General features: G+C 35.2%; 1 protein-coding gene across 9 annotated transcripts in view; it reads right to left on the bottom strand.

The window, feature by feature from the left end:
- Window positions 1-12,910, bottom strand: part of REPS1 (RALBP1 associated Eps domain containing 1) — a 67,024-nt gene that overhangs the window by 28,984 nt on the left and 25,130 nt on the right. For 8 of the 9 annotated variants that reach the window (XM_032184361.1, XM_032184368.1, XM_032184365.1 and 5 more), the window contains exons 4-8: window positions 8,277-8,430; window positions 2,262-2,389; window positions 1,631-1,793; window positions 1,257-1,320; window positions 222-376 (exon numbers count right to left, since the gene is read on the bottom strand). In XM_032184361.1, coding sequence (XP_032040252.1) covers window positions 222-376; window positions 1,257-1,320; window positions 1,631-1,793; window positions 2,262-2,389; window positions 8,277-8,430 — 664 coding nt within the window. The remainder of the gene's footprint in view (window positions 1-221; window positions 377-1,256; window positions 1,321-1,630; window positions 1,794-2,261; window positions 2,390-8,276; window positions 8,431-12,910) is intronic. The other variant, XM_032184366.1, reaches the window with a different exon arrangement.

Here is a 12,910-nt window from a genome sequence, read left to right as displayed (position 1 = left end):
TGTATACTATGTTTAAATAGCATCTCCATGTAGAGAAATATATATGTACTTGGATTACTTCTGAGCACTGATTAAGATTTCTAAAAATTGCACAATGATTCACTTTTCACCAAGTATAGCAAAATGATCACTTACAAACCTACAAGTGTCTGCTGATATAATATAACCTTAACTATGACATCAATTGCAAATACCAAAATTTGTGCTGAAACATGTCTTACCCGTTGAGTCTTCCAAATCAATCAGTTTGGGCATTAAACTTTCAGGTAGCTTTTCTGGCAAATCATATCCATTCTTCCTAGCAACCACCAGATGAAATGCAGCACAGAACTCATCCAACGTCAGTGCACCGTCTTTATCAAAATCCGAGAGTTCCCTAAAAAAGGAAAACTTAGTATAAACATAACAGAATTTCTTAAGTTTATTTCCAAATGACAAACTTTTGTTGTGCTACTTAGAAGATCAAAGAACGCAGCCTGTAGTTTATTTACCCTATTAAGCACTCCATATTAGTGCTACGTGCTTTATTCTTCAAAAGGTGAGCTTTTATCAAGTGACATTTCTTAGAATATTTAAACCCACTTATTTCTCTCCATTTGGTTTAATTTTTACTCCTTTCCCTGCATTTGAGACAGTACTACACAACGTTATTGGTCTCAGATTTCTGGCATACTAAAGCACTTTCTTCAAGTGCCTAGAAATGATACTGCTGAGGTAACATGATTTGTTTTTCAATAGGAAAAAATTAGTTAGAAATCATTACACTGTTTGAAAGACTAAATCTGTCAAGGTAAGCCATTTAATGATAGAATGCAATGATGCAGTATAAATTCTAGAACACAATAAAAGACAAGATCTGCATCGAGTCAAAGATGAATTGATTATGAAGTACCACTAATTGCATTTAAAAATATTTGCATCTGTATGTTTAAATAAAACATACTGAGACTCAAAAAATACAGGATTAAGGAATTTATTATTTGTATTTAAATACAACTTTAACAATATAAAATCTCAGAGTACTTCTTACTCTGAAGGGCTTGAACTTTCTTCACAAGCTAAAACAATGCTTTTTTAGTAGTGTCAGGCTAGACCCATTGAAGCCCACTGAAGTAATATTTGCATAAACGTAAGACTAAACTTGCTAGAGTAATAGTGAAATATTACTTAACACATTCTAGAAAACAAAAAATTAGGTAACTGATTGCCAGGTAGCTGTGATCTTTCAAAACAATCTCAATACGCATTACACTTACCAAATATGAGAAAGTTCAAGAATAGGTAGTTTTGATTTAGTGAAAAATTCTTTAGCTGCAGATCCTGAAAAATTACAATAACAATTTTTAATATTTGAACCAAGTTAAATAATTAGAAGATTTTCAGATTTATGATCAAGGAGATAAGCTACTTGGCAAAGGTTTGGGGAAAAAGCAGAACTTATTTCTAGAACTGAAGCAAAAAAGGCAAACGGGTTTCAAGTCCTTTCTTGAATTACACTGCAGTTTACCAGGAAGCTATCAGTAAAATGCAGAACTTTCTTTGAAATGGTATGCAAACCTGGAGTACCCAACAAAGTCTTTGTAACAGAACTACTGCACCCACAATTATATTTTTTTAAAGAGTAACTTACCTGGTATAAATCCGTTTAGATCAGGTTGAATGGTTTTAAACTGATTAACATAATACTGCCTTTGTTCATCAGTAATTTTCCAGGGGTCATCATAACTACTTGATTGCCTACGAATTTCATTGGTTGTTGTAGCTGATGCTACAGTTCGTACTGTTGTCTGGTCCTGAAATGAAATATTTTTCCTCAGTATTATCTACCTAAAGTGTTCCTATGAATTCTGAACTTCTTGCCTTCAAAAAGTAAAGCATAGTTAAATCTCACAGTTCTTTAGAAACTACAAGAAACTATCAACAGATTGTATCTACCGGATAGTGACAGGGTATTTTTGCACATGGATACGCATGGGTAGGAATGATTGCAGGTATGTAAGCAAAAAAAAAAAGCACGGCACATTTGCAAAGAAGCTAAGCACAAATAATTCAAAGTCATAACTGCTGACATTTCTAAGATTAGTAACTTCCAGTTAAATCACTCCAAATGAGGTCAACTCAATTTAAACAAGTATCTGCTGGGTATACAGCACTGAACAGACTACAGCACAGCTACATGGTAAACATTTGCAGTGAAAAATATGAAAAAAGGACTGCAACAATCTGAATGAAGCAAATTAAATACCAATAAAGTGTCACACCTGGACAGAAGCAGGATGCATGGCTAAAAGAGCACTGGTTGGTGGGGTATCTGCAAAACTGACCCAATTTTCTTGGTGAGGTGGTGGTGAATGGCCAGACCATATGGGATCACTAGAAGTAGATGAGCCTGAAAGTAGAAGAAACATTTATTTCAGAACACAACCCTGAAAAACTGTCTTAGAACTACAGGTATGGAAAACAGTGAAAAAAGCCTGAAACACAGGCTCCTGCCAGGAAGACACCCACTTCAAGAATGGTGAAAAAAAATAAATCCAAATTACACCAAGGTTATAAGAGTCTTTCCTGACAACTCCCGTAGATTTCTACATTAGATAAACTTAAATTTGTACTAAAAATACAGAAGCAAGGAAGAAGTTTATTGCACATGTGTAAACTTTAAATTGGGTTTTATACGTTTAATAATTCTTGAATAATACTCATAGTTTTAAGTTAATTGAAATGAGCTCCTGTATGGACGGTTATTTGGAAGTGGCAAGTGATCTCAGCATGCCACTTACTTTAAACTTTTATTTTTTAGGTTTTAGCTTGTCTTTCAAATACACAGCCTTTGAAATTCCTCTTAATCTCACACTTTTTGGCACATAAAATTTAGAATTTTTTAAAAAATTAACTCAGCTACTTAAAAACAGTCCAGTTTATAAAAGGCATACTGATGACATCCACAGCGTATTAAATAACTGGAACACAGTAATTGTCATTCACCCAGTGCCTTGTTATAAGCTACTTCTGAAATACTGCCATTAAAACAATGATTAAAACAATTATTATTAAAACAATGATGAAGCAAACCTTAAAAGATTTGGCCATCCACTGTTCAGCATGCAAGGAACTCAGAGAAGAGGGAAAATGAACCATCTGAAAGGCCAGAAGAATTCCAGGACTCCCTTCAACTCAATTCTTAATAGAAATGCTGAACTCCTTAGATCTAAACAGCAGTTGTGGAACTGAATACTTTACTCTTCTTGAACAAGAAAATGCTTTCTCTTGAAATACTTTATTTCAAGAAGAACGTAAATAGAATTTGAGAATAGAATGTCTCCTCTGTAGAAGCAGATTCCCTTTTAAAAGGCAGGCCAACTTTTTGTGACTTTTTATAAATACACCACACGACCCACAAACGAGAAGTATGTTAATGACACAACTGCCACTAAGATCCAAATTGAAGCAATAAAACCCCAAAATTGATTCTCAAGAAACCGAGAAACCAGAAGAAGCTAGAAGAGATCCATTTTCATATTGGTAATTTATTCTATGAAATTAATAAACAGTTTCAGGTTCTTGGAGATTGTTTACCTGTAGTGTTTTCAATCTGCAGTAAGCACAAAGGAAATCTGAAAATCAGTGAGACACACTTAGGGCTAACACCTAGAGTAACAGTAATGTTGCCAGTATACAAAGTTGCTAAATAATATTTGATGGTATGCAATTACTTTTTAGTTCCATAAACAACCTTTTTCTAAGAAAGTAATGAGAAAAAAGGTTAAAACCAGTTTGTTTGTTGTTCTCCAATGTACAACAACCATAATTGTACATGACACATTTAAACTCACATTACAAAGAAGAAAAATAGAGACTTTTAGGAGGAGGATATAAAATGATTTTTGGAAGAAATAAATCGAATATACAAAATCAAAAGGTTTCATTATTTCTGATTTTCAACAAGATAATGAAATAGAACCCCCTCCACTTTTTTTTTTTTTTAATTGGCTTTACCAGGATAAAGAGCCACTATTAACTGACTTGTCCCCTAATGTGCCTCCACTTCTGAACGCTCCCCATTTGACCTGGAGTTTCCAGTGACTAGCCCAAATTCCTGAGACTAAAGGCAATGTGTTTGAGCATTCTTTTTGCCTCCAGTGTTCTTCAGTAGCTAGCCTAACTCTAAAGCTTCAGAAAGAAGCATGCAGGAAAGCTCAGTTTAAATCCACCAGCTCTCTCTCTCTCAGCATAGGGCTAACAAACTAGACTCAGGCAAACCTTTTCCATCTCTACTATGAAAATGCCATGTTCCAAGTTTACTTTTGATGAAACTGCTTTCCCTTTCTCTGTCCTGCAGCAACTTACATTAGTACCACTAAGCTTGGATGTTTCTTCCTACCTTTATTTCTTCCAACAGTTTTAGTACTGTTCAATCTGTACCCCTCTTTGAATTGCACCTTTTCCAGAGCAGTACTGTCATAGAAATGGGGACACCAGTAGCACCGAATTGTATTAACTTCCAAGTACTTCACACACATTAGTCCTGTCACCCCTGTTCAAATCTTCCAGGGACGCTCTTGTTCTGCTGTTCTGGCTATGCTGATTTTTTAGGGGACAGACATCCCTTGTCTTTTAGAACACTGAAAAAAAAAAGACTGCCTATGTGGACACCTAGACTGTGGACAACTATACACACATTCATGAAATACCACCAGCCAGTAGCTCTCAATCACCAAAAACTACGCTTATTTTGCACTTTAATTAGGAAAAAAAAAAAAAATCACTCTCCAGTTTCTTCTCAAACTACAAAACCAGACTGGGAACCCAGATGTAGAAGAAAATGTTGACAAAAACTGAGTCATAGGGAAGACTCAGAACAGTCAGTACTTATGATCTGAAAAGCAAATGAAGAAATAAAACTTCAAAACTATGTGCTTCTATCACAGAATGCAATCAAAAGCACTGTGAATCAAGTGTATGCCTAACACTGATTATCACATATCAGATTAGGACAAGCTAGAGAAGTCTTAATGCAATGTTTACTATGAAGACAAAGCTTGAATTCCCATGGCTGCTCTATATTCTTCTCCTATAACTATGTGTTGGTATTCAAGCTAACTTCTGGAAAGTGATCTAATTTCCCATGGGAGAAAAGTTACCCCTTCCCTTTAGACTGTTTCTTATGTTTGTAGTTTATCTAGATAAGAAGTAGCTTATACTTTTCAATAAGACATGTCAATGTGGATTTTCTTTTCAGATCTAATATTTCAAGTAGTTCTGCAAACTAGCTCTCCTTACCACTAATTTGTGAAGAAACAAAACCAGGTGAGTAAAACAATGAAATGCTGTAGAGCTCCTCCCTCCCTGAATAACCACACATGTAACAAGGCCAAGTATCAGTAATTACTCAAGTATTAAGTAGGAGACAAAGGATCATATAGTGCCCTACAAGCTCAGTAAATTCAAGCAATAGACATCCTCCACTTCTGTCCACAAAGTTTCCTGATTGCTGATTTCACTAGCTGTAGCAAAATCAGTCCCAACAAGGAAAACAAATGAGGACAGCTTGGGGCTGCAAATTCTCATACATACTCAAGCATTGAAATAAAACTTTCAGGTAATGCCAAAGAAAGCTAGCAGAGACCCTATGACTGAACAGAAGACATTTTCTGACTAGTTTAAAATCATTATTTGGATATTACCAACATAAATGCTCTGTTTCCAGTCCAAACTACAAGACGATCAAACTTAGAAATAAGTTCTAGTCCCATGGCATGCCACTCAATCATTTGAATTTGGGCATGCAGAAGGGATGTTTTCTCCCAGGTTTCTCAGAGTCAGCATCCTTCTAGATGCTGAAGCTTGAATGCAAAATGAGCTGAAGGTAACAGAATTTTTTCCTCTTCTGTAGTTCTAGAAGCAGGAGGGTCCTACCTCACATTCAATTCTGCTTCTGTATGTAGCAGGTTTGGCTAGGATGCAATTATAGCAGCTAATATGGTTCTATGTTTTAAATTTGTGACCAGAACAATAGTGCATCAGTGTTTCAGCTATGACTGAACAGCGTTTGCAGAGCATCAAAACCTGTTTCTCTCTGTCCCCTTCAGTGAATAGACTGGGGAATGTGCAGGAGGCTGGGAGGTGATACAACCAGGCAGATGACCCAGAAGAACCTAAGAGATTCCACACCACATAGCACCATGCTCAGCAATAAAACTTGAAAAGGCTGGGGGAGTTTAGCAATCAGACATTTTTGCTTGGGAACATTAACACAACTTTTAACAGTTTTACCTTAACACATGTAAATCAAACACCTAGAAGACTTGGTAGGCTCAGGTTTTAATAGAACTGACTAACATTTAAGGATGAGACCTAAACTAACCATAAACTTCACTTCCCACAGGTGACCAGTGTCTGTCACCAAACTGTTCCTGATGTTAAAGTAAACTATGTCTTCTGGGGCCCACCTTAACAAGAAGTCTTGAACAAAGATGGTAACAAATCTTAGCTTATGATTTCAGATCACCTGTGTAAACTCACTGAGCTAGTCATGACAGTGTCTCAGATTCCAGCTTCTTATGAAGAATCACTATTGTAACTGAACTTGTGGGAAACTAGGTGGCAAGAACTGTAAAATCCAAATTCTTTTGTTCTGTTGAGACAGGAACCAGTTTTCTTCCCCAAGAAATTAAGAACTGCAGCTCTAAGTGCTGCTTGATACTTCTGATACAAGACTATATGTAAGGTCAATTAATGACAATTGAGTCATTATCTATGAATTTATTGTACACCTGATTTGATACAGAAAAGTACTATTTCATTTTCTTCACTGTGGGAATATGATGATGCACTGGAATGTCTTTCCTACGCACAGGTCACTATTTCTTTGACCTCCTCTTTCTTCAAACAGAAATTACACTTCAATTTTTAAGTGCAACATGCTATTATTAGACCCATTAGAAATATTTTCATACTTGAGGGTACATGCTTTAAGTTGACAACCCCACCACTACTCTCAAACAGTATTTCACATACTATGAAATACAAGCAGAGAGACCTGGGTTCTTACTGTTCTTGGATCACAAGTGAAATGGCATAGTCCTGCTTCAAGTCCTAGTGAAATAATGCAGCTACAAATTACCCGATTTCTCAGCAACGTTTTACATCAGAATCAAGATGAGCTTGCAGCACTGTTTTTAAGGAAAGCAAAGAAGCTATCAAACTTCTTTTTCAAGCTTGCAATAAAAGCAACTAAACTTTGCAAAGGAAGAGGTATCAAGGAACTGAATGCTGAAAAAAAGAATCACAAACAGTATGCTTAAATGGCTGGACTAAAGCGCAAACATACTAATAATGTTTATTTTTGATTCTAAATTGAGTATTATTTACTATTAAGTGCCAGCCAAACACTGACATCAACCTGTGCATAAAACCCATTTCACTTCTTAATGTCCATGAAAATAAGTTTTATTTCTTTATTCAACTAATTCTAACAACATAATACCTGGTCCTCTATGGATGCTTACAACTACAGAGTAAGGATAAACTGAAAGATCAATTAGAATATCAAGGCTGAAATAAACAACCAACGACAGTTCAACCTGAAATCACAACGTACAAAATGCAACTATTATTTATGAGTATCAAAAATGAAATCTGAATTAGAATTACTGCACCGTTCCCAAATGCAACTCTAACAGATATCAGAAAATAAAAGAGCTTTTTCAAATTGGAGATACTAAGGGATAACACTTTAAATCAGAGCACAGAAATACAACAGTGAGGGTCTTCACATTAAATGAAAAACACAAAAGGATGAAAACTTCATAAAAACAAGTGATTCTACTTTGATGCATCTGAGATACAGTAGCTTCAGTCATGCTTATGTGAACTTTAAAGGAAGCAAAAATAATTAGTTGTTCCAACAAGTCATCTCATCTACCAGAAACATAATTCAAACAAAATACATTATCTGCTTCTTTCCTTGAGCTCCCCACATTTCTGGGTATACTGATGGTTCCTATTAACGAGGTGTCAGCTTCATATTATAACTTTCCACTTTCATCTTCTCCCTCCCTCCAAACTCTCAGCATTTCCCATATCATGCTGAGAAATGGATCTGCAGTATACAAGGTCACAGATTCCACAATGTTGACAGCAACATGAAGGTTTGAATCTACAACAAAGTTTCCAGAATTGGAAAACACAAAGATAAATTGCTCTAAACTCAGTTACTCATTTCCGAATTCCACAACTTCGTGCTACAGCTGAAGCATAACAGAAGACATTTATACCTGGTTGTGCTTCACTAAATGGAGCCCAAAAAGGCCCAGGTCCAGCAAGAGGTCGTTCATTATTCCCTCCGCTGGGATGGCGGCTGTGCTTCCTCCATGTATGTGGAGAGGTTGGTGGGGACTGCTGTGGTGAAACAACTGGAGATGTGGACTCCTAATAAAACAAAGGAATCTTTTAAGTTTTGTACTACATAACTAAATACATAAAAGCCTATCTAAAACTGTTACTTCTAGAAACAATCATCACTACAGTTAAGATACACTCAGTGAAAGTTTTAGTACTTATCAAAATGAGGAAATAGATGTCAGGTACTGTACAACTTGCACTGGACGTGTTCATTTCAAAAATCTACCGTATTTTTAATCTGCTCTTAAGACAATAGCAATGCCAAGTTAAATGACTTCGTTTCAAAGGAAAGTCTCACAAGACTCACTTTCACTTGTGATAGAAGTTATATTTGAACCCAGGTCTCAAAACAGTTACTTACTATACAACCTATCATCATACCTAAATTTTATCACAATTCACAATCCAAATTTCTTCTAAAGAAATGAATTAGAATTAAACGCTGAAAAAAATATAGTCAACAATTTCCATTATTTTTAAATATACAAAAATGTATTGTATTTTTTTCTCCAAAAAAAGTAATGCAGTTTATGATATACTTCTCTGCTATACACACTAAGGCAGTTGTCTTAATTTTAAGGTTCACGCTTTTCTTTAATACCATATTGTACTACTTCCCCCCCCGAACAGACACGAAAATAGAATCAGTGTAATTTCTAACTTAGAAAAGTTCTCACAAGACAACCACATTACCATATAATTCAATTTTGAAGTAAGATATGATGGAAAAAATGTTTAAATTGTAAAAAATATTTATATTATAGAATAATTTCCTTGCTAATTTTTAAATTAGTTTGCTATACCTTCCAGCTCTAGCTAAACTATAGTAGTGAAAACAACTACAAGAAGGCAAAGCTTAAGCTCCAAATTCCCTAAAAAGTAAGAACAAAGCTAAGACATCTCAGAAGTTTTCTCAGCACTAGACAAAAATATCTGTTTGGTACTCTCTCACCTGAATATATTATAAGGTATAGTCTTTATTTACCTTTCCAGTTCACCCACACAGCAGAGACTAACACACCCTCTGTAAATAAATTTTCAAGCATTTACTAGCACACCTGAATATGTGCTATCCCATAACTTGTGTTAGTTTCAGAGACAGCTACCTAAATAAACTGAAAGCCACAAGAATATATCCAGAAAGGAGCTTCCTATCAGCTAACATACCAAAACTGTAGGTTTCCACACAATTATTCCCAGAACATCATCTACTTTGCCAAAAAAAATGCAAAGGCCATTGTGCTTTTTAACAATATTACCTCTGTAAAAATCTAAGTCAATCAGGAAGTGCCATAAACCAGCATTCTTCAGTCATGCATACTACAACTACACGTATCCTAACAAAAAAGTTTTAAAGGGCCATGATGACAAAATTAGTTTCTGACTTGCTGATGCAGACTATTGAAATCCTAAACATTTACAGATTTCCTACAAATTTGGAGCTTCAGCTTACAGACTCCAAAATTATTAAATAGAAAAAACACACAACTAATTCTGATGTCAAAATGCTTCTGGAAGAAGGATTTGACACATCTTCAGCTTCTTCACTATGAGACATTCGCAAAACATTTTAAATCAATTTAGCAAGGCACGAATGTGCTCTCCCCTGTGCAATCTCCGTCCCTCTCAAGCCTCTCCTCACATTCATTGAGCTAACTTACTAGAAGCTTAAAACAGATAAACACCTTTTATATATATTTTATAATATCTATATAAAAAATGGCTCAGCCGAAGTACTAATAGCTTGATGCAAGCATAAAGAAGGAAGACGCAGGCCAGAAAAGACTGAGAGGCAGGACCATAGGAACATTGACTCAGATGCAAAAACAGTCATGGAAAAGCACAATGAGTAAGGGCTTAGTGAAACTAACTACATACAGGTTAACTCACCCTTTATAAATAGAAAAACAACAAGGTGCCTGCCTTTACAGTGGACAAGCAATTCACATTTTAATATACTCATGCCTAAGAGAAAGTGAAAACTTCCTACAACAGACCACATGGACTTTACACCAGACTTCTAATTTTATTAAACAGAGGTAATATGTTCCTGAGGAACACCTCTGTTCCTCAACAGCCACATACATTCACTCTCAGAATGCTCTCAGCTTATGGGAGAATATGATGCAGTTGAGAAGGGATGTTCATTTTCCTCTGTCCAATCTATTAGTTAAAGAATTTGTTTTTGAAAGCCTAAAATATCTAAGACCAGATTTTCTGAGAGTGTTACAGTACAGAACCTAACTGGAATGCTCTTCAAAATCCTAACATGTAACAGCTACAATAGTCTGTGCAACTCAGGTCACTGACAACTTCCTGGTTTTCAATTTTATCAATTTTAACAGAAGTTACCCACCTAATCTCTTTGGGAACTTGAGCAGATTTACTCATCTGCATATGTATCATTATGTTAATGTATCATTTAATAAATCAGCTACTATTAAAATTTTACAAAATTGTTTAAGCACTTTCAAAGCAATTCAATTAAATCTTTAATAAAAATTCAATTAAAGATTTTAATTTCTATCTAAACAAAACTCAATAGAAGTGATAGTAATTGCAACATTCTGGCTTCTACTGTATTAATACATTTATTTTCCCTCTATTTTATTGCAGAAAACAGATATAAATTAAAGCATGTTGAAATAATTAACATTTTCATGTCACGTCAAACCACTGAGAACACTTCCCAATTACAAAAATAAACTTACAGTTAACAGGCAAAAATTGTGTGATACATCTTAATTAAAAAAAAAAAAAAAAAAGTCACATCAAAAATCAACCTAACCTAAATTGTTAAGAAAGCATGATTTTTATTAAACTGGAACTACTAAACTACGACACTATGAAGGAACTTGCACTTTTGGGGGCTGATAAGCAGTAACTAAACATGCTAATTAAGAAAAGGTGTTATAATATATGGCTCTAAGAAGAGAACCATAGTGAATGTAAGTCAAACAAACTGGTGTAAAGCAAAACAATACTGTGCTAAAGCATCTCCAGAGTGATCTCAACCTCAGAAGGAAATTGCAAGCATACATGAGTCAAATGGGATTATAAACCTTTTCCTGGATCTCACACCTCAGGCCAGAAGAAAGCCTCCTAAAAAGAATTCCAGAGACAATGAAGCCAGGCATGCTATCTGAAGGGTAGCTCTAAAGGTGTTGTGATCTAGGTCCTGATACCACACAGCCTGCATAAGAGTCAGGGAACAGATCCATTATGAAGAAAGATTATGCTAGAGGTGGTAATTGCATTGCAGAACCCATGATTTGGTGATTAACTAGCATTCATATTGAAGAACAAAATAGTCCAAGGTTGAACGGGACCTTCTCTACATGAAGCACTACACATTTTCAGATGGGAGTGTGGCTCAGCCAAACACAAACTTGTTTGACCTCAACAGTCTGAAAGGTTTTAGACTAAGTTTTGAAGAAAATAACTAAAACCCTAGAGAAAGAGGATAAATCACACTTTTACTCAGGTTGGTTGGTATTTTTGTGATTTTCTAGACAAAGGAACCACACTACACTTAGCCTGAAGTTCAGAATACTTCAGTGTGGTGCCATGCAAGACAATTCCAATAACCTGTAGATTAATACAGGAATCTAAGTGGCAAAAGAACCTGCTACGGAATGAACTGCATTAGCATGAGAACTATGAAGTGAAAGCTCTAACAACACTCCTAAAAGACTGAGTTGGGGAATGACCTAACCTGACGCTGTAGGTAATTGTTTATACGCACTAAACAGCGTACTGATGAATTCTGACAACAAATGTAAAGTGGGCATCAGAATTACTTCAGAGACATAGATAGCACTACACTATCAGATTTTAAAGTGAAAAATAATTTCTTGCAGAACAGAAATATCAAAATGCATAATCAACATCAACAAGTTGAAGAAAAGACTGATGCATAACAACTTGTCAAATATTGCAGCCATGGAAAAAGCAGATCTGTCAAGATACGATGTGAAACAGATACATCAGAAACAGGAAAGTACCTTGAAAATAATTATTAATACTAGAGAGATCTCATCTGAAACGAGAAATACAAATCTAGTCAGGTATTTTGTATGAGAACAAATTTGGATCAAGGGCAAAGAAGGATTACAAGAATTACTGTGAAATATTTTGTCAAAAAAAAAAAACAAAACAAAAACTGAGATTGTGGCATATATATAATGGTCTATAATGTCAGCAAAAGTGTTTTGATCTGCCTACTGTATTATTTGGCAAGAAGAAATTACTCTAGCAGAAAAACCTATTTTCTCCCTGTGTTTTATCTCCATTAGAGTCTGCAGTCAAGATACAGTTAGTAAAGGTTTGATTCATTATTTGTCTTTACTCATACAATCAGTTTTGTAGCTTCCATGAGAGCTGAGCATGAATTCAGTCATCTACTATTCATATTCATTCAGTAACGTTAAAAACCCACAAATTTCTGGCTAGTACTTCATTTACATAATATCACTATAAATTAAAAATTTCACCACAAAAATGGCTA

The sequence above is a fragment of the Aythya fuligula genome, chromosome 3, assembly GCF_009819795.1.
Source record: "Aythya fuligula isolate bAytFul2 chromosome 3, bAytFul2.pri, whole genome shotgun sequence".
Lineage (NCBI taxonomy): Eukaryota > Metazoa > Chordata > Aves > Anseriformes > Anatidae > Aythya > Aythya fuligula.
The sequence above is the reverse complement of the archived record's forward strand: the minus strand, read 5'-3'. Positions and strand labels throughout refer to the sequence as shown.